At 49.7% G+C, this 26,376-nt stretch overlaps 1 protein-coding gene across 1 annotated transcript; it reads right to left on the bottom strand.

The window, feature by feature from the left end:
* Positions 1-239: 239 nt before the first annotated feature.
* On the bottom strand, positions 240-26,173 carry LOC143220489 (glutamate receptor ionotropic, kainate 2-like; the record flags this gene model as incomplete). The annotated part of the gene is made up of 16 exons (XM_076446128.1): positions 240-476; positions 835-1,100; positions 1,176-1,404; positions 1,470-1,668; positions 4,448-4,585; positions 4,721-4,859; positions 4,945-5,029; positions 5,260-5,475; positions 5,785-6,003; positions 6,191-6,364; positions 8,125-8,223; positions 12,104-12,403; positions 15,594-15,805; positions 16,915-17,070; positions 25,462-25,566; positions 26,108-26,173. Coding segments are annotated over 16 exons (2,840 nt in total), but the record flags the coding sequence as incomplete, so codon positions are not given.
* Between the last annotated feature and the right edge of the window lie 203 nt (positions 26,174-26,376).

The following is a 26,376-nucleotide window of genomic DNA, read 5'->3' as shown; positions in this document are numbered from 1 at the left end:
GAGTTTATAAAATATTCGCCAGCGTCGCGTAGAGACTTAACGCTAAACTTAATTAAACATCGTGGATAATTAAACGATAAGAAAAGATTTCGCGAGAGATTAGAATCGTAGACGGGTTAACACTGATTCGAGGATAAAGAAGAAAAGATCCTAAAACAATCAACGGTTAAATCGCTCATTTCTAATTTGTAGCAAACCGATCTTGATCCGTAATAGCACGAGGATCGAGGATTGGAATTTTAATTGATCTTGCGATCGTCGCTGCGATTGTTGGTACTGTTATCTTTATCGAATTTGTCGAGGATGTCGAGGCGAAGGAACGAGCCGACGATTGAGCGGGCCGTGGAGGCCGCCCGGCCGATCCCGCCCTCCATCGAACTCGTGCCGCTGCTTTTCGAGATTTTAACGGGTTTCGTCTCCGCCCAAATGTTCACGGCGAATTTCAATTCCGCTACCAACGCCTCCCACGGTGTAACCTGCAATAACCCAAACCGAAATTCGTCAAGAACCTTACTTAATTCCAATTCCTTCCGACTCTATTTCTATCTCGATCGATTTTCGTCGAATCGAAGAACAGAGCGAGAAACAGAGAAGGAAACAGAGAGATGGAATAGGAGAGAAGAACACGAGAGCGAGGAGTAAAAGTTGGAGGCTGTATGATTTGTCTCTTTCCCGGAGAAGAATGTAAAGACTGTCTTTACGAGGAAGAATTATTCCCGCGCCCTCAGATGCACGCGACGCGGTGGAAAATTTATCACTGGTTTCGGGGTAAAAGAGATAGAAGGGTGAGATAACGGTCTCTAGCAGAGGGAAGGGACCACGACGGAGGCTCACCTTCTCCTTCACGGCGACCTTTCGTACATTCCACAGGAATTCAAAGACGGCGATGACGAACGAGCCGCAACATCCGATCAGGAGGACCAAGAAAACACCACCGACGTTGGCCAACCCTAATTCGCTCGACATCGTTGGCTCCTGGTCGACCTCCATGCACAATCCACCGCCACGTTCCTGCCACCACTTCTTCTTTAAATCCTGCAGCAGCCCTTTCTCTTGTAGCTGCAGTATCGCACCGCTGATGGGCGTTCTGTACGGTGAATCTACGAGAAAACGTCCATATTTCACGGATCTCTGTCAACCTGGTTAAACCACAATTAAACGATCGTTCGACTCACTTCGTGGAAGAGCGATACCGTATCCCTTGTTATCGATAAGACCTCCGACCTTGTCGAGATCGCAGTTCCTCTCCATCCTATACTCGATCGTGGTAGATTCCATGAGAAAAGCGTAGTCGCGTTTCTTTAACACTCGCTCCACGCCTTCGTCGTTGCTCTTCGTGAACACGCTCGGCCTCGCTTCCATCATGGCTGCCCACATGCGTTGATACGTCGAGTAATTGGAATCCTACGACACGAACGACACCGCTATCGCGATTCTCGGTTGTACCAGAGACCGTACCGGGAACTTACCCTGAAGAACGCGGACGTGGACCCACCGAGTACGGCTCCGTATTTCACTTTCGTCTGTTTAGCCAGATCTTCGACGCCTTTGATAGGGTTGTCCATTTTGTCGACGGTCAAGAAGGCGGCCAAGTTGGCGGTGTAGGAGGAGACCATGATCAGCGTGAAGAACCACCACATGCCAGCGACCATGCGGATGGAAGGAGCTCTAAGTGGAAAAGATAGAAAGATAGAGGGCCGTTGGAGAGTCGGAGGGGCACAAAGTGCGCGGCTATTAGAAGCGGCGAAATTGGAACTGGTCGCATAGCTCCGAGTTGGTCAAAGCGAATTTATGTCAGTCGAAGCTGGTCGAAACGGATCGATAGGAATTGGACCCAGTCCAGATCGGATCTACGCGAACAGCGGCTTATCTGCGCGAACGTTCTCTGGATCAATCGGAAAAATCACGCGAACCCACGAAGATGTCATACCGGAAACGATTCATGCCCGAACGTCGGGCCGCGATTCGCTTTATTCTCCGCGAGATCGTTTCCGCAGATCGGCGCAACGAGAAATCCGTCTACGGTTCACCTAATCGCGATCTACGTCGGCCAGATAAATGGTCCGGTACTCGGCGCGACACGCGGAGACGAGACGGCGTACGCCGCGTTTTCCTAATTAAGCGCGAGCTAAAGAGCCGCGTATGCAAATGACGCCTGTTTGCTGAGCGTGGTGTGTGTACGCGCGCGCGCTCGCTCGCGGATATTCCGTGTCGCGCGAGCATGCACAGGACGCCGAGTAAACAGAAACAAAGGACATTGTTTCCTCGCGGGCTCGTCCCTTCGCCGACAAATGGATCGCGATTAAATAGCCGCCGCGTGAAGTCGATATACCGAGCAGCGAACCTTTCCAGCGAATAACGCGTTCCTCCGGATTCGAATTCGCCATTTCTTAACACTTTGACTGCCACGCCGAAATCATATGTTTCGCCCAGGACGCCACGGAATTATTTTTATTATTCAAAGCACATAATGGCAAAATAATAACGAATCGATGTTAGAAGGCAATATTCTTATCAAATGGAACGTTTCTCTTACTGGTGGAATGTTACGAAAAAAATTCCAAACTATTTGGGAGAAAAATTGCTAAAAATAAGACCAAGAAGGTGACCACTTAATGTCCGGATTGTATTGGTACGCCGCATTTATGTTTGGAGTGCTTTAACAAAGTGCACCGTTTGATGCAAGATTTATTCTAACACTTTGTTATTCTTCATTGTTCTAATAAAAAATTTTAATCGTTCAATAGGGCACATTTTATTTCAATGTATCTTCTATACATCGGCCATATTTATATACGCTAACTCTCGATTTTCATTTAGTTTTTTACAATTGTAAAAAGTTGAAAGGCTTCGGTCACCCATGACCACCGTGGCGTCACGGGTGAAACCGTTGTCGGTCATATATGACCAACATGGCAGTCAAAGGATTAACCACGAAAACTTCGCTATTCCACGATCAATCGATAACCGATGAAATAATCCGTGTTTTCAACCGTGATATCTCTGTTTCTCGTTATCGCTCGCGAGAAGCATCGAATATTTCTCGGAAAAGTTGCGCAAGTTCGAAAAACGTGTACGAAAGTTAGAAAGCTGTTTGGAAAGCGACCCACCCGCTCCGGAGCGGATAGAGATCGCGATGAACGCCTTCTAGAGCGCAACTGCGTTCATGCATTATTAACGCCAAGCAAGGATCTCGCCCTGCATCGCGCGTCGCGGCGAGCAGAGGCAGGTAGGAAAAGACACTCGAATATTACATGCAAATCACGACTATCCGTGGCACCTTCGCGCGGCATAAACAAGCGGCTAGGAAGCAGTTAGGGAGATCTGCCGTTGTTAGCCGTCACCATCAGCGTCGTCGTCGCCGCAGCCACCGGCGTCGCCGTCTTTAGCGGGAACGTCGTCAGTATGTAGCGAACAAACACGCGCGACGTTACGAGCGGAGAGTTAGCGCCGCGCCGGCGCTAATAAGTGGGAAGCCGCCTCAAATATGTCCGGCAAACAGCGGCTCGTTAAGCTTAATTGTCGTGAAAAAAAGAGGATGGCCGGGGCCGCGGGAACGGATGACTAAGGGGGCGAGGGGGCAAAAAACCGCCGCGTCTGCTTTTGGCACCGTCTCTGTACACTTTCCTGCAAACGATCCGCGATATTTTATTTCCTTAAACAGAATAACGAGATCGCGCGGCGACAAAGATTTTCCGTCCCCCTTCGACGCGACCGGGCGTCTCGACGGAACTCGGCGTCTCGAGAAACGCGAAATCGGTTCGTGCGAGATTTCGAAACACGCTCCGCGATTCGACGCGGTCCGCCGCGCGTTCGCTTATCGGTTTATCGACTTTCCGCGGTCGGGAATGACGGATTTAATAAGGAAATTCTCGCAGACGCGGAATAAAGCGTAATTTTGTTAGGTATCCGGAAAGTTGGTCCCTTTCGCCGGTGCAACGCTGTCCTCTTCTACTTAAGCTGGACTCGAGGGCATTTTAGATATTCCTTAATTAAATTTGGTTATCAAACTTTAATTTCGCGTAATCCTAATGGCGTGCACGACGCGGACCACCGGCGGTGGCATCGTCGCGGGGAATTCCGTCTGGTCGCTCGGGGCTGGTTTATTTAAAAATGTTGCAATTCGCGCGCAGAAATTCTCGTCAGCTGGTTTTAACGCGGTCGAAGCTTCGAGGTAAAAGCGAAAATTCGCCAAGGGTATCCGGGAAAGATTTTTTCTCCCGGATGATCCGTCTGTCGCGCCGATCGTTGATTAACAAACCAACGAACACCCGTTTGCTAGAACTAATTCCCGCGCATGCAATTGTATAAGGCGAAACAGGCACGGTTGCCTCTCTTTACGGCGGTGTTGCGGTTTCTGTTTCGCGATTATCGCGCGGCTTTGCATGCGCGTAAGGCGGGCTGCGGTGGCGTAGGTGCTTTGTTAAGTTTACCACTTGGAACTTACTTGGGAAGTATATCAGAGCCTTGTTGCATGATAGAGCCGACGGTGAGCCACATGGAGTTTTTCAGGTCGAAACTATTTTCCAATTCCTCCGGGTCCGGGTTGCACGGATGCGGATTGTCCCATTCGCCCGGCGCCATTCTGCAAGCGGAATCTTTCTTTAAACACCGACAACTCCCTTCGATAACTTGTCGAATAAGACGCTATAATTTTACGACAAACTTCCAAACGACGAAAGCTGCCAGCTTTGCTCGCTAGCTTTATATAAAATCTCACCTGGCTTGAAGGAACAGCATTATCGAAACTGCTAAGAAAGCAGTCGCCATGTAAATCCAGACGTCGGTTGACAACGGTGACAGGAAGGAGAAGAGATCCGGCTCCTTCTCCTCCGGCTTTCTGGATAAAATGCTGATACCTGATTCGGACACATCGAATGAAACAGCGATGTCGCGAGATTTATCGCGGAAATGGGACGCGATAAGGAATTAGAGACGGCGTACCTAGGTTCATGAATGGCATCGTGAAATCGACCGCGCTTTCACGCTCGTACGTGATTGTCAGGTCGCAAATTGCTAAATCCGCGTCCTGAAAACCAGTCCGTATATCTTTATCTCGATATTTTCCTTTCATTTAAAAACGATCGCAGGTATTTCGCGAAAAGATATTAATTCTTAATCAAAGACCGTTGATACGGGGCTCGGTCGGACACCGTGTGCGACCAGAGCTCGAAAGTGACGCGAGCTATTCAGAGATCTTCGAAATCTCGTTTTAGCCGTGTTTAATTAAATCCCGTGTGCTTACAAACAATTACGTACGCGATCCAGCAAACGTCTGATTAAACCGTTCCATTGTTTCGTTTCCTGGTTGTACGTGCCGTAATTACCGTCCGGCACTAATTCGAACTCGTATTTAAAATTCAGCAGCTTGGCAATCTCCTCGATGAGATCAATGCAGAAACCCTCGTACCGCGTTTGCTCGATCAGTATGCCTCGAGTTGCGCTGTCCGTCACTTCCATTACGTACGGCGGGCCCTGATGAATTACCATTAATTACCACTGATTATTAATATATTCGCCCCTTTCACCTATGGCTTCTGGTCCCTCGTTAAAAAACAGACTATCGTCCCCGGAATTTCCATATTTACTTCCGAAACTCACTTCCGAAATTTACTCCCACTCGATGATTCCCCGTCGCAGCCGGGGTTCATCAAGCCACTAACGATCAATTAACCGTATCGTAAACAAAGCGTCTCTATTGGTCCTCAAACAGGCGTAATTATCGATACTCCGGCAACGAGGATACTCTGGTAATTACGAGTCGCGGAGAGGCAAGCTACTCGCCAGTTTCGTGCTGATCTTGAACTTCTTCTGCTCGATGGATTTGTACAGGTAACTCTCGCGTTCCTGCTCGCTGTCGGTCGAGTGAAGACCGTCCGGATCCCAGTACCCGGTTTGCACGCTCTCTCCTTCTCTCACGTCTATGATCCTCACGTTGAAGAACTCCCGCCGACCGTTTTCGGATATCGTTATCGGCCCCGTGATCTTCCCCTCGTTCGATAGCTACGAGAAAGTCATGCTTCGTCACGTTCCACGATCCTCCGTCGCGGATTTTTCGTTTCTTCGCGGAAACGTTAGCAGAGGTTCGAGCGAGGGTTAGATATAGTCGGTAATATTCGCAGCTCGTGACCCGGGGAACCGGAAAGGTCGCGGTGTTTAGACCGCGAGGAAAGTAGGTGAGAGCCTTTACCTCGCGCATCAGGTTGGTAATGTTGGGACCTGCGCTGTATTTCTCTCCGTTTTCACAAGAGAGCGGTACCGGGTCAATAGTTACAGACTCGTTGCTGTCCTTGTTCCTTGCGTTCAAGGCCTCCAACGCGTTGTACAATAGGAAGACCGAGTCGTACAGCACGGCCGATTCCACCTATTACAGGAGAAAGTACGCGACATTAGTCATATATAAAAAATTTCGATTCTCGGATCTACACGTGACATCTCATTGTGAAAATTGATTTTAATAATTAACGTACAACAACGGAAATTAAGAAATCACGCGAGTAACCAACCTGGTTATACAATTCCAAGGAAATAGCTGCGGAGATAGCTGAACTATCCTGCAAACGTGGAAACAACTATTCCGAGCGAAACTATAACCGGAACTGGTTGGATCACCTTGCCGGAACTGCGTCCGCCACAGAGGAATTCCTTTATTTAAAATGCAGGAACCTTCGCGATTACCTCTGGAACCGGGAAACTCGGGAAGGAACGTTCTCGCTAATTCCTCGGAACGGGGAGAAAATTCCAACGAGCCGGGGTTTTACAGCTTCGGGAAAGAATCTCGGCCATCGGGCATGCACCGCAATCTTGTAATTCAGCGGGTTGGTCCGGGACCGGTAACGCCGTTCGCGACGCCGCTCGCGACGCCCCGATGCAACCAGAGGCGAAACGTTTAAAGCCGTGCAATCTCGCGAAATTATGAAAGAACGCGGCGCGGAAAGGGAGCGGAAAGGGAAACGCGGCGATATTGCTCGCGTGTACGGGCAACTCTCTATCCGGCTAAGGGCCAGCGATACAAAAGCGAATCGGCGGAGGCTAATGAAAGGAAAATTAAGCCAGCCCGTCAGCTGCTGGCAAGTGCCGTGTCGCGGGTGGATTTCCCGGGAAACGGAAGGCCTCGTGTTGCATCCTCGAAGCGGAGCGCGCCAGGCTCCATTATGCCGCGGAGTTAATGAAGAAATTACCTTGAACCACGGCGTCCGGCGGCGTCGCGTTTAGGCGATCCTTCCGGTGCACGAAAAGCGTCGTAATTGAATGAATACGTTCAACGGCGGCTTAAGGAACTCGAAAATCGTGCGAGCACGCTGGAAAAATTCCGGCTCTTTCCGCCGGAATTCAACGAATGCCGCCGTTTGTTCGAGCGCGTAGAATCTACGAATCTATGAATACGGACACCGCGATCTATGAATATTACACGCGAATGTGGGAATAAACGCGCGATAAGATGGGAAACGGGTATCGGAGAATCGATTACGCGCGTGTCGTAAGAAAACTCGAGAGCGGAGCGAGGAAAGCGACGATGATATCGAATGCAGAATTTTTAATCAAAAGTTTCCGGTAATGAACTTCGTTCGGGTAAGTAGCAACGGGAAAGAGGGTGACAATGTTCGCGAGTGGTTCGCGTAATGGAAAACACACGAGGAATTTTTGACAGCATCGTTAATTCCTCGCGGCGACCGCGTAGTTTGGAAGTATAAATTTTCGGAAGGTTTTCGCGATGCTTCGGTTAAAAAGATATTAAACGGTGTCGAAGCTGCGAATTCTAGAACCTCGGGGAAACATTCTTGAGAGCTCTCGCTGCGAAGCTACTTAAACGTCGACAGTGCCAATTCCAAGAAACCCTGCCTGTACTCGGCATTCATCGAATACCGAAAATACCGACACCTAAGATATTCGTTCGCCACGCAGGATCGAGTGTCAGACGCTCGCCGAACTGATACAGCCTTAAAGGATATCAACCCTTGGACGTCTCGAGCGTCGGCGAACGTCTCGATCAACCGGAGAGAAAAAATACCGGCTGCTTTGTCGAATTAAAAACAACCGAGGCGAATGTTCCGAGAGAAATTAAACTCGCGCTGGATAGCGAGAGGAAAAAATTCGATTAGAGGATTAATTTTTCATACTCACCCAGTTAATCCCTTCCACGTCATTCTCTCGCAGACTGAGCCCGGTAATGTTCGCCGTTGTTTTATTCCTCACCTCCCACATGGGAATTTTCGTCGAGTCCTGCGATTTATGAACCAACTATGAACAACACGGTGCAACGATAACGCAGAAAATAATTTCGCGCATCCGTAACGCGGAGCAAGGATCTCCAGGATGAAGGATGTCGATGGATTCGGACGTTTAACGGGAACAACCAGCCCGGTGAAAACTGGTCAAAGTGAATTATCTCTCGCTGGTTTTTACGTTTCGCGCTGCCTCTGGCTTTTTTATCCCGCGGACAAAAGTAGCCAGGGTAATTACATCGCGGATTCAGGCCGCGTACACGACCCGCAGTTTTGTCCAGGACATAATTTCGAAATTACCAATTGCCACGGCCGCGTCCCGGTCTCCTATTTGGCAGCGGAGCCAAACTTTCCGACCGTGCGTCATCCATCTTGAATGCTTCTCCGAATTCGCGCGGACCTCCGAAAAACCGATCCGTCACCGTATAGATGCACGCGTCTCAAAGGACTCGACCCGATTCAACGAGAAGCGACCAATACCCTGGCAACCGTGAAACTTGGAATCTTAAGCGGACCAGCGTTTGAAGGGTCGTTCGCCTTGCTCCCTTGTTGTCTCGGTGCAACAAGCGGGAAATAACTTCGGAACTCCGCGCTAACTATAAGAAGTGTATCTGCAAACGTAAACCAGACGGGTCGCGGAAGTACGTTCTCGGTTCGTCCACCTTTTCCCTAATTTTCGTCCTAACTTTTATCCCAACATGCTCGCGAGCAAATGGTTGCATGCTTCTCGGTTGCGATCGGGTATGTAGGTCGGGGATCGGATGCAGATGAGAAGTATTTGTTTCGGGTGCACTCGTATCGGAAGGAGAAGCGAATAAATAAAATTGCAGCGTGTGTAACGTGGACGTCCGCAGACACTGCAACCGTGTGTTCCTCGTCTGTGGAATGTCTGAATTCCATTCGGAGAAATGTAGTCCGCCTCGGAACGTAAAGGAACGATGTAAAAATAAAACTCGAAACGAATTTCCAGGTTGAAAAAGCATCTCTAAAATTTATATATAAATATATTAATTTTCCAATCTGTTGTTTAGGCGTGGAATTAATTCCAAGTCACTCGCGAAACGTTTCCGTCATTTTTTGAATACCGTGGCCGATGAAAAAGCTAGGAGAGTCGATTAATCGTAGGCGTTGAGAGAACAAACACGCCGTTTGCCAAGCAGATTTCCCAGGCCGGCGCGCACAGGCCTCCCCTTGTCGCTGGGACTATAATTAGAACATATTTGCTGACACGGAAAGGTCGACCCTGAGGAGCAGCAGTTGTTCAGGGTTATCGAAATCGCGGGATCGGGGCGGCGGAAACGGTGACGTTGACGTGGGTCCACTCGGGTTTGGCTCTAGCCGCGTTCAACCAGGCGGCTTCCACGAATTTCTCGACAGCCCGGACAAATATAGATGCATCGTGAAATTTCTCACGAATTCATACGACACGGCGCGCCTTCTTCCACCCGCCGGGCCAGGGCCTTCTGTGTACACCGGCAAATTTCGTTATTTGCCAACGGCGAGAGGAGCGCCCAAACAACTTGCCTCGAATTGCAGTCGTAATCAAAGCGCCGCTACCCCGGCGTTACAACGCGTTTGCAACGCGGCAATTTCCAGACGAATCCGTACCGAGAGATCATCGTCCGCCGTGAGATTTCAAAGTCATCGGTGTTTGTCTAAAAGCAACCCAACTTCTCTGCTCTTTCACCGAGGGTAATCAGTAGCTCGATAAATTCCTCCGGATACGCGCGAATCGGGTATTCCGCGTCGAATTCGACAGAAACGATCCTTACGCGCTCGTACACACGCGTCTGTTTACCGTCGCGAGACGTGTCCGAAATTACCTATGACGCGATACGTGAGAGAACTACGCGAAGACGGACGGAAACGGTAATGATCGGTCTGCGATAAAACGTTCGTAAATCTGCGGCTACCGGACACACAGCTTTCCCATTCGTCGATAAATACCGAGCGACCGGAAATTGCTCCGTGTAAATAACCGTCGTAAAGTCGCGTCTCGGGGGGTGAAACAACATCTGCCAATGACGCGGACCTTCCTCGAACGTATCCCCCGAAATGGACACTTGGTTCGTTCCTGCAGCACTCGAACCGGCCCGTAAATCGCTAAAGTTCGCGACTTCCGTCGAAACTTCGCATTGTCTTCGCGTATATGGTCGCTTGGCCGCGACAAAGGGGGCGCTTCGTCGCGTCGGACGTCGCGTTGTTCCTCGCCGAAGTAAAAAGCGAAGAAAATGGAGACGAAGACGGAGGAGGAGGTGAAAAAAATGGGAGAAACGATACGCCTCTCGCGAAAACCCTCGACGCATCGCGAACGTCGTTATTTATGGAGGTATTGTTACGTGCTCGGTGGTAATGCGTCATAAAAAGCGGATTCCGGGGGCGATGGCGAGCGGAGGAATGTTCAGACGGCACGCCATTACCGGCGGATCGTTGAAAACAATTACTCGCGGCAATTTATGGGTCCGTTTAATAAAAAGCCTGGCAATTGTAACCGGCTAATGCAGTTACTACGCCGGGGGGTGAACGTGACCGCAACGCGTTCCGTGGATTTATTAATGAAATTCCGTCCGAAAGGTAGCCGCCGGGAAAGCCGCGACCGGTTCACGGTTATCTCTGACATTGTCGGCCGCCGCTGAGAAAATTCCGCGGCTGGTTAATCGCGAAACAGTTTCGAAACGCGACGAACCTGGAATCAGAGACCATCGTGAGACCATCGTCGATTTTCGCGAATCGAATCGCTATAGTGCGACTCTGCGACGCGGGGTTGAATACGCGTGTAAAATCACGCGAGAATTCTGCTTCGATTTCGAATTTACTATTAATCCCTTGCCATACTATTTATTTCGGAAGAATCCGGACCCAAGTTATGTTCCCGATTAGTCGAGAAAGGGGCCCAAAGTGAGGAAGACAGAGTGTCGGAACTTGAAACGTGATATAAACAAGATTTATTTCCGTATTTAACATGTCCCACAAATATTCGTCGTGCACAATACAAAATAAAATAAGTCTAATAATTCGTTATTCGCGCCTAAATGATTACGAGTAGGACCCGTGATATTCAGGTTTGACCCAAAATTCTCATCACGAGTAATACTCGTCAAAGTATGGCAAGGGGTTAATGGAGATCTCGGAGAAAATGATCCCAACTTCTGGAGGATTTGTAATTTTCATGGGCCAGGTTTGATCCGCTGGATGGATACGTCGCGGGTTTGAAAGAATTATGCGGAGAAGTCGAAGCAACGCTCCGCGGCGTCTACCCCGGTATGAATATTAACGTAACCTCGCGGAACGCTCGTTGCACGATCCCGCGAATCCTACCTCTATTGTCAGAACTTCGTTACCTTTAAACGCGTACAAGTGCATTTTCCAAAATACATTCGCTGTTAGGAAGAAACGGATGCACGAAAGGCAGGAAACGTGTTGAGAGAGTTTGTTGCACGGGTATACGAGTGGTGGGGCAAAGTGGTTTTGCGTTTGTTTCGCTTAATCCCTCGCGGGCTGACACACTTTATGCACACTTTTCAACCGCGCGGCGTTAATTTATTCGAGAGATAAACTTCTGGTTGATTGTTCCAAGGAAACAGAGGGAGAGGGTTCGCGGGTAGATCGAACCTTTCAAACCCGACGTTCGATCGATAATTAATTCCCCTCGTCTCGGAAACGAGACCTGGCCATTTTCGAAGACGGTTATTAGGACGTTTAGCTTCGGCAACAGTCGTTGAAGTAACTTTCGAACGCGTTTTCGCGCGAATTCCAGCCAAGAGGGATTAATTACGAAGATGATGCTCGCCTCTTCTACGATCTACCCGATCGTAGAAGGGACGAATCGTTAGAAGTTTCCGACATCTAGTCGTATAAAGTAGAATGTGGCGTAATACCAGGTAAGTAATTATGAAATTACAGTAGTCCGCCAACAGCTTGACCTCCTTGGCCTGAGAGAGGACCTCGATGATGTTAGCCGGCTCCACATCGACGATCACGTTGCAGATGGACAGCGAGCGGATCTCCTTCAGGACCGACCGATAATTTAGCCCGTCCCCGAGCCTCCTGATCGTGACCACGCTGTCCTTCTTCCGCCTCAGCGACAGGGCCTTCCGGATCCGGGCCAGACCGTCGTTGTTTTGGTAGACGGCCGCGTAAGTGCTAAATTTCATCGACTCGACCACGTCCGCGATCGCCTGGACAACGTTTTCCTCTCCTTTATCCACCAAACACACTTTTATCGACATTTTTTTTACCGATACTACCCTCGACGGACTTAAATCAACGACGACCGCCGGGATCATCTCCGGAAATGCAACGGTACGACCGCGACAGACCGGATGAAATAGCGGCGGTGTCGCGTCGCAGACGCGCGATGTAACGACGCAGATGCAATAACGCAAATGCAATAACGTATTAGTGCGAGGTACATGTGCGACGCTGCATGTGCACGCTACAAGCGCAATAACGTTAACGCAGCGACGCAACTGCGGTGTCGCGCGTGCAACTGTGGCGATGCAAGGGTGCAACTGCAGCCGGAGGAGGAAGTGCAGCGCCGTAAGTGCGATAATACGGATGCGAGCGAGCGCGATCTTGTAAGCAACGGCGCCAATGCAATCTCGCGGGAAAAGGTGCAGCTGCAACGTAGACTCGATAATAAAAGCGCGACGATAGAAGCACGGTGAAAGTGTAACGCGTGAACGGATTTGCGTTTTCTTCTTTTTTTCTTCGGACAAAATCGTACCACCCTTCGCGCGACGAATGCGAAAACGAACGATCGTGTTCGTCATCGCGCAGGATCGAGGCGGAATAACGAGGAAAAAGAGGAAAGTGCAATTGCACGCTGGACCGCGAACACTCGAGTGTCGCGAGAGTTTAACGCCGCTTTAATGTTCCATTCTAGTTCGCGTACGAAACTGCCGCGTCTTAATTACCGGCACGTTGCGAAATAAAAGGCCGTAGAGGGTATATTCGTACATTATCCGCAACTACGCGAAACAGCCACCGCGTTCCGGCTCTTTATCCCGTGATACGTGTAAAAAGTTCGCGAAATCGCGTAAAACGCGTTCCATTTCGTCGTAATCGTCCCTCGATAATGGCGCGAAGCAGCGGAGAAAGCTCGCGGATTCGGTTTTAACTCGGTCAGCTCGGCTCGGTCGTCCTACGTCGATCTGACGGTATTTTACGTTTCCCTCTTTTTTACGACCGACCTTATCGAGGTTGCTACAACGTCGTTAATGCCAGATACTTATCGAATCTGCCGTTTCAACGGCCAAGCTGCCAATTTCTTTGCAGGTTTCACCGATCCATCGGCGTCGCCGCGTTTGGAAATTTACGTCGTCGCTCTGCTGCCGCGATTAAAATCCTCGCGACGACGCCTCGTTTAAACAGGGATGGAAAAGAGAGCTATAAAAGTATCGCGCGTTGTTCGGCAGCGATATTTAAAAGTATCAGTTTGCAGGAAGAGAGGACGCGCGGCGTGACCGTTCGAACTCGCGTTTAAAGCCGGAAAATCGTCCAGGAATTCGTCACGAGCGGATCGTTGTCAGCGGAGGAAACGTTGAGCGTCGCGACGCGCGCGATAAATTAACGGAACAACCGTCGAGTTTGTTCGGGCATGTGAAAATTCGACGGACGAAAAATTCCCGCGTTTCTTCCTGCGGCAACGGCGTAAAAATGCCGCGAGAGGAGAGTCGCGGTGAAACGAAAAAAGGGAAAAAAGGTGGAAAAAAAAGAGTGAGGAAAAGAGGGAAAAAAGAAGGACAGGAGGGCGGGGAAGAGAAATCAAACGAAATAAAAGCCTTCAAAGGGCAAGAGGACTAGAGGGAATATTGAAATATTTTTACGTTCCAGCGCGGAAGAATTTTCCGATAAAACCGTGATATTTCGCGGATCGGAAGCACGCGCTTGGGGAGGGAAAGGAAATCAAAGCGGAAACGGACGCACAAATTACGCGCGCCTTTCGAAATTCTTATTATCCGAGCCGAAAACACGAGCCTGGAGAGATTCACGCGTGTGCGGAAAATTGCGTTCCGGTGTGTAATTACGTTCGCGAGACTCGTTAATTCGAGTCTTGCGACTCGGCTCTACTTCGTAACGAAGTACAGATTTGAAGTAACCGATAACGGACGCGGTGTTTGCATACTCGTTAACGGTTCCCGTTATACTTCGTCGGGTAATTCCCGTATCCGCGGAATAAAAGTTTCGCCCGCCATTTTAATATCCTTCGCGTTAACGAGCAGCGAGTCGTAAGACTCGTATCGATCAGCGATATATTCCTAACGTTAATTACTTCTCGCCGCGCCTCTTCGAGTTTTACGCGTTTAACGCTTCCTTTGCACTCTCATTTCCTCGTTTCTTCTTTCTCGCAATCATATTTATGCATCGAAGGGGCAAAGCCCGGGCGCGCACGCATCGCGCCAATTACCACCGGGGATTTAACTAACCTAACACACGGCCGGGCGCTTTAATTGCGCTATAAAGATCGAAAAGCTAAGTAATCCTTTACGCCCGCCACGCTCGTCCGTCGACAATTTTAATTAGACTTAATCGGCGAGGCCTGTTCGATCGGTATCGGGGTATTTCGTTTGTTTTCCCGCGGCCGGCGCCCGTGAAAAGGCCGGACCGAATAAAAACTCATCCGGCGTCGTTAGCCAAAGTTCGGTCTTTGATCGCGCTCATTAGCCTCGACTAGCCGGTTTAATGCGCCAGAGCTACTTCAACGCCGCTCGATTTGCCTCGTTAAACGAGTAATTTAAAATGCATCGAAATGCCACCTCGGTCGCGGCGCTCGCCCTCGCGTATTTCCCTCGCCCGCTATTTTTCTTTCGCCTCGTTCCCCCTTCCCGATATCGTCCTGGCCCAAACTCTCGCCGTCCCCCCTACACGCTCCTTCGCGATCAATTACTTCGCCGTAATTTTTCCGCCTCTTTTTCCTCGCGGATAAATACGCGGATAAATACGCGGCCAACGCGCAACGAAGATCCGAGCGTCATCGTTGCGTGGTGTCGAATTATCCGTCGAATTTCGCGTCGAATTCTCGCCGAAATCGTACGAAATCGATCCAGCGTCGCCGTTGCGCGGCGTCGAGCTATCCGTCGAATCTCGCGTCGAATTCTCGCCGAAATCGTACAAAATCGATCCAAGCGTCGTCGTTGCGCGGCGTCGAATTTGTCTGTCGAATCTTGCGTCCAATTTTTGCCGAAATCGGCTGAAATAGATCCAAACGTCGTCATCGCGCGATGTCCAATTATCCGTTCGAATCTCGCGTCGAATTCTCGCCGAAATCGTTTAAAATCGAATCCTCCGACGTGGACGCTTTCTATTCTTTCGAGCATCGATTAAAATCTGCCGCTTCCGGAAACGATCCGTTCGATTTCCGCTTACCTGGCCGACCATGTCGCTGTCCGGGAACACGTTGATGGTCATGGGTTTCGGGTTCTTGGGCTCCTGGTCTGTCTGCAGCTCCTCGTTCAGCCGCCAGAAATAGTCGATGTGCGGGACGTCGTGGCGCGCCGCGATGCTCGCGACGATCCCGTAAGTGGAGGCGCTCGAAGGGCCGAAGATCGCCGCCACACCCTCGTCCAACAGCTCGCAGGCTGCAAGGTTTAAAGCGTCGCGTCGGTCAGGTCGAATCGCGCGAATGAAGCGAAGATTACGCGAGACTGTGACCCGAGGAAACCTCGGCGCGCGATAACCGCGAAAATCGGGATTTGATCAGTTCCACTTGACTTAAGTTCCATTTATTCCTACCTCTCGCGAAACCGTGTCGGAGCGATGGAATTTCGAAGGAAAGTCAATCAATATTCCATCCTCCATGTCCCGCGACCCAGAAGAAACGGTGCTCGAGAGGCACGAGCGTACGGAAAGTAATCTTATTATTCGTTTCAATTTCAAGGGGACGAAACGGAGAAAGGGGCGAGGAGGGAAACGGCGGAAGAAAGGAGGAAGAAAGGAGCCATTTAAATATCGAGTTGCATCGCGAGGTAAAGAGGTCCAATTACGCTTTATTATCGCCACGCCCCTCGACCCGTTCGCCTCGCGACAGGGTTTAACGCGAAATTTATCGCGTCGATCCGATTCGAGGAGTTTCATCGCGCTGGATCGCAAGAAAATCACAGGCTGTGCTATCCCTGATCTCGTTGGATCCTGTTCAGAGGTATCGAGGATGCTCGTCGCGTTTCCGTCGCAATTAACGAGGATAAACGTTTAAATTTCTCCCGATCGAACGACCGTGTATGTTCGCCCGTTAATTGGTTCATTAGCAGTTTTCACCTTCCGGTCAGCCGATTTTGCTTCGCGTGCACCTCGAATCTAACGTAAAAACTTATTCGCAGCGATGGCGGACACACCCTGCGAGCCTTGGCACCGTTACCGAGCGAAAATCACGAGTAGAAGCTCGAGGTTCCCGATTTATCGGGAATAAAATGGTTTTATTAAAGAAGGTGCTACATTTTTCGAGACTTTCCGAGTTGTCTGCGCGGCGAGTACTCGCCCATTCGTGAAACATCTACTATGCGCTATCGAGATGAATCGAAACGAGCGTTTTATCGGCGAAATATTACAAATATCGCGGCGATTATGGAAATTGGCAAAGGACCAGGACGCAGCAGGTGAAAAGGGAATAGACGAACGCTTGTCAGCCATAGTGGATTGTAACCGTAGATACACTGACACGTGGATATATATCTGATGTATTCATACAAACCAGCGGCGGCGGTCTTGAAGCTGTCGGTATTAACCTTCACCTTCTTTATGGCCGGCTCCAGCACGAATGCTGGCGCGACGTGCTCGGACTTCGCCTCGTTCACTGCCTTTTCAAACGCAGCCACGTGGTCCTCGTCGCCATCGTGAAAGATTGCACCTGCCAACAACGAGAAACGTAACGTATTATTCGGCCATCTTATCATCGCCATTAGATTTTTCTTCCGATTTCTCTTCCAATCTTTCGAGAAAATTCCAACTTTTACGGCTGGCTCCGACTCGGTAGAATCGCAGCGAGGTTGAATCGAGATCTATGGACACTCGCGTCTGTTTCTGCTAACCGTAGATCTTTTCCTTGCCACGAAGAAAAGAGCGTACAGCTATAGAACGCCCTTTGTCAAAAATTAATAACGGAATAAGGCGATACGTGTCCGCGCGTTTGTCCGGTATCGTGCTCCCTTTATTTCGTTTTATATCGTTTTATTTCTCCATCCGAGGCGGAAGATGGAAGGCTTGGAACACGAGATACCGTCCATACGGTAAATGTACGAGGTTTCGAGGTGACGGCATACCAGGGCCAATTCCGCGATGGTGAACCGGGTAAGTATAAGAATTTAGAGGCACGAGCTTGTTTCCAGATAAAATGCGACGTCTAACGTAGCTGAAGATCTTCGCGGAGTTACCGTCGTGGAATTTCGCCGGAAAGCTGATCATAAGTCAATTTTACCAGTTTCGCTACTACGATAAGTTCGTTATGTACGTTTCAATGCGTCAAACGCCGCATGAAATTTCGAAACGTGGTAATCAATCATCGAGGTATAGGTCATTGAATTTAGCGTTTCTTTACTTTCGATTGTAAATTCGTAATTTCGGTAAAAATCGAAACACGCGTTCGCGTTTTGATCAAAACTGAGATTACACGAGGTCCTGGGGCGAGTTCGTTGTCCGTTGGTACCACGGCGTGTTTAAAGTAAGATTCCTGTTACGTCTGAGAGGCTGTTGTTACGAGGGATGTTTATAAAGAGCGCAAAGTAAGCCAGCTGGGCGTGTTGCGGTTTCATTTCAATTATAAAACGTTTTTACAAATTAAGTTTTTGCCGCGGTACAGCCGCGGCTCGGGATTTTTCAGCGAGTTTATATTTTATAATTGCGCCGGCTAGCGGCCGGATAGAGTGGTTTAAATAGGGTAATTAGAAAATGAAATTACGCGATATCGTAACCCGGTGGTCCGTGGCCTGATTCCAGGCATTGTGCTCGTATATCCGGTATCTGACCATCGCGAAGCTTCGAAGTAGACGGGACGAGCGTCGAAGACAATTCGATCAGAGGCAGGCCAATCCGGGCACGTCAGGATGATCGATACGAATCGAAGAACAATCGAGTCGATTGTTCCGCCAACGATACATTAATATTCCGCCAACGGCGAGATTGATATCTGCGCGATTATTAAAAAGTCTCCCGATCGCTAGTATCCGACTGGAAAACTTCGACGATCCGTTAAACCCGGCGAAATCTCATCGCTCGCGTTAATTTGCAAAACTTTCCCGCGTTATTATACGTATTCTCGCGATTTCCCCGTTGCCGCGAACATCGAATTATCGCGTTCGATATTAAATCGCGGTGCTTGAAACTTTTCGTCGGGGAAATTTTTCGAAAATATCGAGGTATCTGTTGCGTTTACCTCGCAAAGAGGAAAGCGGAGTCGCGATCGAATGGCAAACAGCGGGAAGTCGACCACGGGGAACGATTTAACGCGAATTAGCCAGCAGCCCGGAGCATCCTGACCGGATAAATTCAAACTTCTGTTTCTTTTATTGTCGCCCGCTCGCACGTCGTTGAATTTCCACCGGAAGAAAGCGATTCCGACGGCGAGAAATTGCCCAATCTCGTCGAAGCTTCTGCCTTCCGCCGCCGATCTCGGCCAATCTTTCGCCGGCACGCTCGACCGAGTTCGAAAGTCGTCCTCCTCGTCGTCGTCGTCGTCGTCTTCGTCGTCGTCGTCGTCGTCGTTTGAACGACGTCGAAACGCCCGCGGGAGAAGCCGATAGTCCCCGTGTTTCGTCGAATGAAAATTCGTTCGTGTCGCCACGAAACGATCCCGTGTTTCACGCTGCCGGAATTTAATTAGAAACGTCGACGTCGGCCCGGCCGGACGGGGGTCGGCGAGGGGTCCAGAGGGTGACTGCGACTCGCGATCGAATGTAAATGGCGAGAGCTCGATTTTTCCTCTCTGTATTTCGCGCGATTCGAACGAAACGTAAAGGACAAGCGTCGGTGGCTCGCCAATGAGAATTATTGTCGCGCGAATTACGCCGATTCGACTCGCTAGCATAATCGATTAAGATTCCACCGACGTGGCGAATTTCACGGTATCGCTTGTAAGTATCGCAATATTCGTGCAAACCCTGTCGCAAGATTTTCATAAGCTTATTTATCGATACAGGCTGGCGTAGCCGGTAAATTTCGAGGCAAAGTACATTCGCGACTTGAAGACAGGAATATCGAACAGCGCGACGATTATTCGCGGGGTTGCCGCGGAACCACTGCGTGAAAAATCGCGTAAAAGCGATAATTCGAACGCTGTAATATTTCACGGCGGGTCGCGTGACCCGCGATTTCGATCGCGTTACCGGAGCAAATCGCATTAAAAATATTACGCGTCAACGGGCCCGAATGGAGCACGCGTCAACGCGGGTTTTCACGCGAAAAAATAGGGGGGATGGAAAAATAAAAAAAACCTCGCGGCTTTCGTCGAACAATTCAAAGAGACGTTCGGTTACACGCGCTGTGTTTTAAAACCGGATCGTAATATTGAATTCCGAATCACGGATAGCGCGATATCATTCTTCATCGTCGCTCGATGACAGATTCATTTCGAACGTATATAATTCCGGGAACAGAATGGCCAGAGGAGCAGATCAATTGTTCGTGTATTTTTGACTTCGCAACGGCCCTGAATAAATTCGGGGGGCGGAAAAAAACGCTCGAAAGGGCACAGGGAAGGGAAAAAGGAAAACACTGCGAATCCCCGGGGAAAGAAACCCGGAGAGCAAATATTTCTAACGAAGCACCGGGCGTTATCGTTTAACCTTTGTACGCCGAACGGGAGAAATTTACGTACAACGCTCGATAATTCCCCTGTAAAACGAATTTATCAAGCCCGTCCTTTGTTTCATTATTCGCCGTTTCGTTACAGTTGTCGCATATTTCGATCGGATTTTCAACATCACCGGTAACCGCGACAATCGAGGTTACTGCAACGCGAAAAACCCTTGGCAAATAGGCGGCGCGGCCGTTGCCATCGCTCGCTTTCGTTTCCGCTCTCAGAATTCGCGAATTTTCCAAAATATTTCACCGCGAAACTATTTTAACGAGCGATAGACTCCTCCTCTTTCCGGATATTTCGCCGGCCCGATCGTTCGCGCGATATTTCCGGCTTTTCCCGCGCAATTTTATGCAAATCCGCCGCGAAGAATATCGATGGCGCGCCGCGTGCGTCGCCGCGTCCCGCGGACATGCTCGAAATCCATCGGCGTTAATAATAAACGAGATGTTTAATGCATATTTCATCGCGCTAATTATACATTTGACACGCGGCCGTTGGCCGAATGTAACTCGCACGCGGCGGCCGCGGCAAGCTCGTGGAATAGGCTCGGTAAACGGGATCTCGACATCGGTCATGAAGATAATTTCAATCATTCGACCAACACGGGATTACGCGGCGAACCCATCAGCCAGTGGCCGAACCTGACTGACTGGCAGCCCACTGCATGTCGCGTTTCATATCGATACTTAGACGTAGCAGCATAATCTCCGGCCTGCTGCGGTGATTCCGCGCGTCTATGCTGGGATTACGCCGACAATAATGGCTGCTGATTGTTGCGAAATCAATAAGTGGCCGTGGATGCCTCTTCGCCGTTCCACGCGGCACCGTTTCTACCGAGAACCTTCAGGGACACGAGTTTTATCCGAGCACGGGGAACCCGGGGTGGGCGGGAAGAAGTCGGCCGATAAGGAATTCCTTGGTGTAATGCGACTATTTATATGCCGCAGAGGATGCGGCGAAATTTTGGAAAAATCTCGAGAATCATGGCGATAAATCGCGGCGAAATTGATTTTTTCTTATCGGCGATCGGCCATAGAAAGCGCGAGATCGCGAAAGTTCGCGGCAGGATTATTTTCGGTATCACCCGAGAGAACCTCGGCTGTATTATGCATGTAAATAAAATTGCGGCGGGGATGGTAGTTACGAGCATCTTCCGGCAATTCCCGGCTTTTCCATTATCGACTCACCCGCTTTGACCGCCATGTTTCTTATGTACTTAACATGCATAGGAATTTCCCCCGATGAATGCTGATATTCAAAACAGGTCGCCGCGTTGTTCTTTCCTTTTACGGGGACGCCGTGTAGCTCGGTGTAAGCGTAATCTGATTTCCATGAGATTAAAGGTGTTGCAAGGAGCATGACGAATCGAAAAGCTGGATACAATCTGTCTCAATTTGCCTGGTTAACATCGTGATCCTGAGACACATGGCGCCGTAAATTCGAATACGTGACACGACGATGGCGAATGCCGCGCTATATTGCGAATCAATGAAACGTGATGCTTCTTCGCGTAATGAACTAGACATTTACCGTGTCCCGGAGAGAGAGAGAGAGAGAGAGAGGGAGAGAGAGTGAGCGAGAGAGATGAAAGCAACCGATATTTATTAATCTTCGAAATTTACGGCACCGTTCAGCGTGGCGAAAATGAGCATAAAATATTACAATGATATATCCATTACCATCGATTGATCATCTCGTTCCCCTTTAACGGATTCCCGGATTCATTAATCACATTTATTAATTGTACGTTCACGCGTTATTCCGAATACGCGACAACGCTCTGCCTTCTTCCCATTCGATCGCGTATCGTTCGATTAACCCCGGCACCGACGCGTCAGCCCAAACCGGCATTGGCAACTCCATCATCTCCAAGTCGCTCGTCATCGATGCATCGCATCGACCTCGAGCAACGCGACCGCGCCTTCGTATTAATTTACCGCAAACTAATTGAGACGACGCGACGCTATCGAGTCGTTATGCCCGTAAATTCGCCGATCTAAGTGAAAATGTTATCTCCGTCGTGCCAGTTATCGAAACGACGTGCACACCTAAAGAGAAAATGAAACGCATACGTCGCTTGGTAGAATGAACTTTAATTAGACGTTTAATACTACGAATGTCTCTAGAATTCGAGCGAATTCTCGCGTTAAAACTGCTTGCTGCAACCACGAGTCGAGGATTAGGTTAATCTAAACAAAGTTCCGGTATACGGATAGCATAACGTCGAAAAACAGCGCGGATCTTACACCGTTCGAGGAGACGGGAAGCGTATCGCAGAGCGGAGCGAATTGGGTCAGAACGAGGGAATTAGAATTTATTCGCGGCAAGGCCCGGCGAACACGCGGCGAACCAGGCCAGAGCATGGGAAGAATCCGGCGGAAATTCAGCTGGCCGTATTTCGCGGTGGTGTGTCGGTTGTTCCGTGGGAGCAGGATTGATCTAAACGGTGACGGTGTTACACGGAAGAAACGGCGGCTGCGTGGCCGCGGATAAATCCAGATTTTCGCCGAATCGAAAGCGTGCTGGACCGCGACAGGACGCGGCGAGCAAGCCGCTTACCGGCTCTGCGACAAACCTGAACTTACTGGAACGTCTTAGCGTCGAGGAAATTGTTCTCCAGCGGCTGTGGCCGACCAGGGAACGAGCAACGCTCCGGGCGGATCGTAATTGCGGCCTGTACCGCGCGCGCGAGATAACGCGTACACTTGTGTGTCCCTTCGAACGAATAAAACACGTCGTTCGTTCCGCGCGTGTAGCGAATTCCAGGGATCGATCGTTCGAAGGAATTTTTCCACCGAAATCTCCGTTTCTTCTCCAATTTCACCGCCTTCCGTTCGACCGGTACGTTCCTATCGTATCGGTGTTAGATTCGTACGGTTTAATCAGTGCTCTGTTTCCACGGCTGCGATTTTTTTACGGCGACGAAACAACGACGGAATTGTAACGAAAGCTTACACCGACTCGTTAGCGCGGCTCCGACATGTTTCGAGGAAACACCGATATTTCGTGTTCGATTATTAGCTCGACTCGTGGAAGTTTCATGGGAAAACTGGAATCGGAAATAACCGGTCAGGGTTTTCTAACCATTCTAGATCGTAATCTCGATCGGTAGATCCTTCTACCGGTTTGTCCCGTTTGTTTCCTTTCACGAAAACGCGTGTACGCCGTTGGAAAAATGATCCCGGAATGATTTACGACGGCTGCCGTTTGATAGTAAATTGAATTTCTCCGGCGGCTATCCCGATCGAAAAATGGCGCCTCGAATGGAACCATTTTTTACGGATTCGCATTAAATCGTACGCGTGCCCGATGCCTCGGATACCGCTCGAACAGACGTATCGTTCAGTGATCGATCATTCCACTTTCTTCCTTCGCTCTTTATTCCGCCTCCTCCTTCGGCGATTCGCCTTAATTCCATTACGATCGACCCGGAATCGCGAATCGCCCCGAGGTCGATTAATTTCGATCTACCCTCGATATCTCCGTAACGAGCAGCGTCTCGACGGATTCCCGGGGAAAAATTTTTCACGGTTAATCGAATCCGCACGGAATCCCGACAATCCCGATTCGCCGAAAATCGCTCGCGCATACCGGACGGACGGCAAACAATGGAAGTTAATGATATGCATGCGTAAAATTGCTGCAACGTGCCGCGTAAATTTCGATCAAATCCCGTTGTTTTTTCCGCCCCTCTTTCACTCGTGTCAATATGTAACGACCGTTATGGACGAATTTATGAAACGCTATGGAAGATTCGATCGGTAGATCGAGCGCTGGCGAATTATTAAAAACGGAACATTTTTATTCGATCAATAACAAATTCCGTCGAATAAAACGGACGGCGATGGCTTTAAAATTTCAGCTTCTTAAATTGCACTGTCGGTCAAATCGCAGGACCCTCTAAATATTTGAAACCGCGTGTACATCATGCATTATGATTCATACGAGCCGAGTTAGAGCTTTGAATAACGTATCGCCGGTCAGATTGGTCGATTCGCGTAGTGATCGAATTAAATATCAGATTTTTAATTCATACGCTGTATCAAATACCTGTCACATCTATTTAACGAACGTTTCTTTTATTTTCATCGTAATCGCGACATCATCGCGTCGAAATTCGCGAAAAACTCGATCTCCCCGAGTTTGCAAAATTTATAAAAAGAAAATCGAAAATCGAGAATCGCGATGGTTGTTTTTGGAAAAACAAAAAGCAATTGAACCGTTCGAGCTTCTCGATCGAGGAATTTCATTTTCCCGACATTATATCGGCGGAAAATTTGCATATTTTGTCGGGAACAACAGGAACAATCGGGGAGCCGGAAAGCGCGATATCTAGCGGGAAACGGGAATTTCATTCGGCGTTTCGTTTGACCCGTCTGCTCGCGGAACGAGCGGCGGCACCTCGAAACTTTTCCATTCGAAGGCATGGCGCTCGCAGACGCGAGCGTAATCGAAAACGGAGCGCGCCGCGCCGCGCGGCTGATCGATCTGCCTCCCTTTGTCTTCGCTTCACTTTTCCCGGCGAAACTTTCATCTCCTATCGCGTGATAAAAGTTCGGTCCAGCGGCGGCCGATATGGAAAATCGATGCTGCGAACGTGACGCGTATTCGGCTGGGAAATCGACCAGCAACCCCGACCGATGCACCTGTCGTGGACTGACGCCGTGTTCAACAGGTCTCGCGAAAATTATGCTCTCCCCCATTCCCGATCTTCTTCGCGATTAGCCGTTTCGAGAGATTCTTCGAGCGTACGCGCTGGATTAGTTATTCGGCGAGGAAACAAAAAGGTGGAAGAAAAATCGGTCTCGAATTGCGCGTTGTTAAAACGAACGAAAATACGTTTGAAATTGAAATACCAATTAAAAGAGAAGGATAGAAAAGAAAAGGGAGGGGTGAAATATCGGTAAATCTTGGCATTCGAATGTTTCCTGTCCGACGGGTCGAGGGGATCGTTAGAATGCCATTGTACCAAGAGCTCGAAGACACGAGGACGGAACGAAGCAATGGCCTTCATTAAAATGTTGTTCGGTAATTAAACATTCCAAACAGGATTTTCATTTCTCCCCCTTGCCGGGCCCGTTTCGCCGGCCGCGTTAATTAAGCGGAATATCCGCGTGGAATAGCAATAAAAGCGAAAAGGGGAAAAGAAAGGAGGAGGAAGGTTGGTTCCGGGAGCGTGATAAATAGGAGCACGGGACGAAAAACGAAATCACGCGGTTCTTCAGCGTGGCGGGTTTCGCCTGTGCCCTCGTTGATACGTTGCGCAAACGCGGAGGGCCCTCGGTGTCACCGTTGACACAGGTCCCGGCTGTTTTTTCACCCGCGGAACAATATTATCCCGTCCGCGGGAGCGTCTGGAAAAATCGAATAATCAATATCCACGACGTGATTCGCCGTCTCTGTTATGGAAATGGGCCACATCCGATATCGCCTATATACCTGTACTTATTTCCACGCGGCGCGGCAGCTTCCGGTGAATAGCCAGCCTCGTTAAATCGATCTCGTCTACGACGAAAATATTTGCGGTCGACGGCGTCCAACGTTTGCGGCCTGGTAACCCGCGTCGCCTCGATTATTCTCCGTTAATTCGCGGCAAAAATCCGACCAGAATTTAATCGCGAGAAAATTCCGGCGAGCTATTTCCCGATCGATCGGCTCGATAGTTTCGGACAAGCTTCTCCGACCAGGCGACGGCGAGTGTTGCGTACACGGAGAAACGTAACGAGTCGTTAAGAGGATCAGGCGTGGCTCGAGTGGAAGGAAAACTTGGCCGGAGAAAGAAGGTAAACGTCAACCTTGGCTCGGAGAATTCGCACGTGGGGGTCGAAGTTTCTCGCGGAAGCGGTCACGCCGATCCGCGCGCGCGTACCCGGTTATTTTCCCGGGAGCCTCGATGAAGAGGAAAAGCTGGCTGGCTGGCGCGAGAGCTCGGATTCTTCCTTTGATCTCGAGCCTTTTAGCGCGCCTCGTCGCGAAGGAAAGGCGAGATGACTCAAGACGTTTTAATCTGCGCGCAGAACAATTTGCAGTTGATTCTGAAGTGTTTCGCGAGGGTGGTTTTAAAGGCTACGGCGCAAAGGCGAGAAAGTACCAAAGGACACGAGAGCCTTTGTTGCCCCCGTTAAATAATCTATGACCCCGGTTAATAATTTGCCGACTGGGCGGGTTTACGACTGCATTAAATTGGAACTGCATAGCCTCCTGAGCGGAGAGAGTTAAAGGCAGCCTTTACGGCACGGTCTTTCTTTCCGGTTGTGTACGTACAACCCCCCGGTGACAGCGGGAACTAAACGGAAGTTTTCCAAGAAAATTGTCTCGCGTCCCCGCACGGCTGGCCGTTTTTCGTTCTGGCCGGAGGTG

This window comes from Lasioglossum baleicum, unplaced genomic scaffold, assembly GCF_051020765.1.
Source record: "Lasioglossum baleicum unplaced genomic scaffold, iyLasBale1 scaffold1090, whole genome shotgun sequence".
Classification (NCBI taxonomy): domain Eukaryota; kingdom Metazoa; phylum Arthropoda; class Insecta; order Hymenoptera; family Halictidae; genus Lasioglossum; species Lasioglossum baleicum.
The sequence above is the reverse complement of the archived record's forward strand: the minus strand, read 5'-3'. Positions and strand labels throughout refer to the sequence as shown.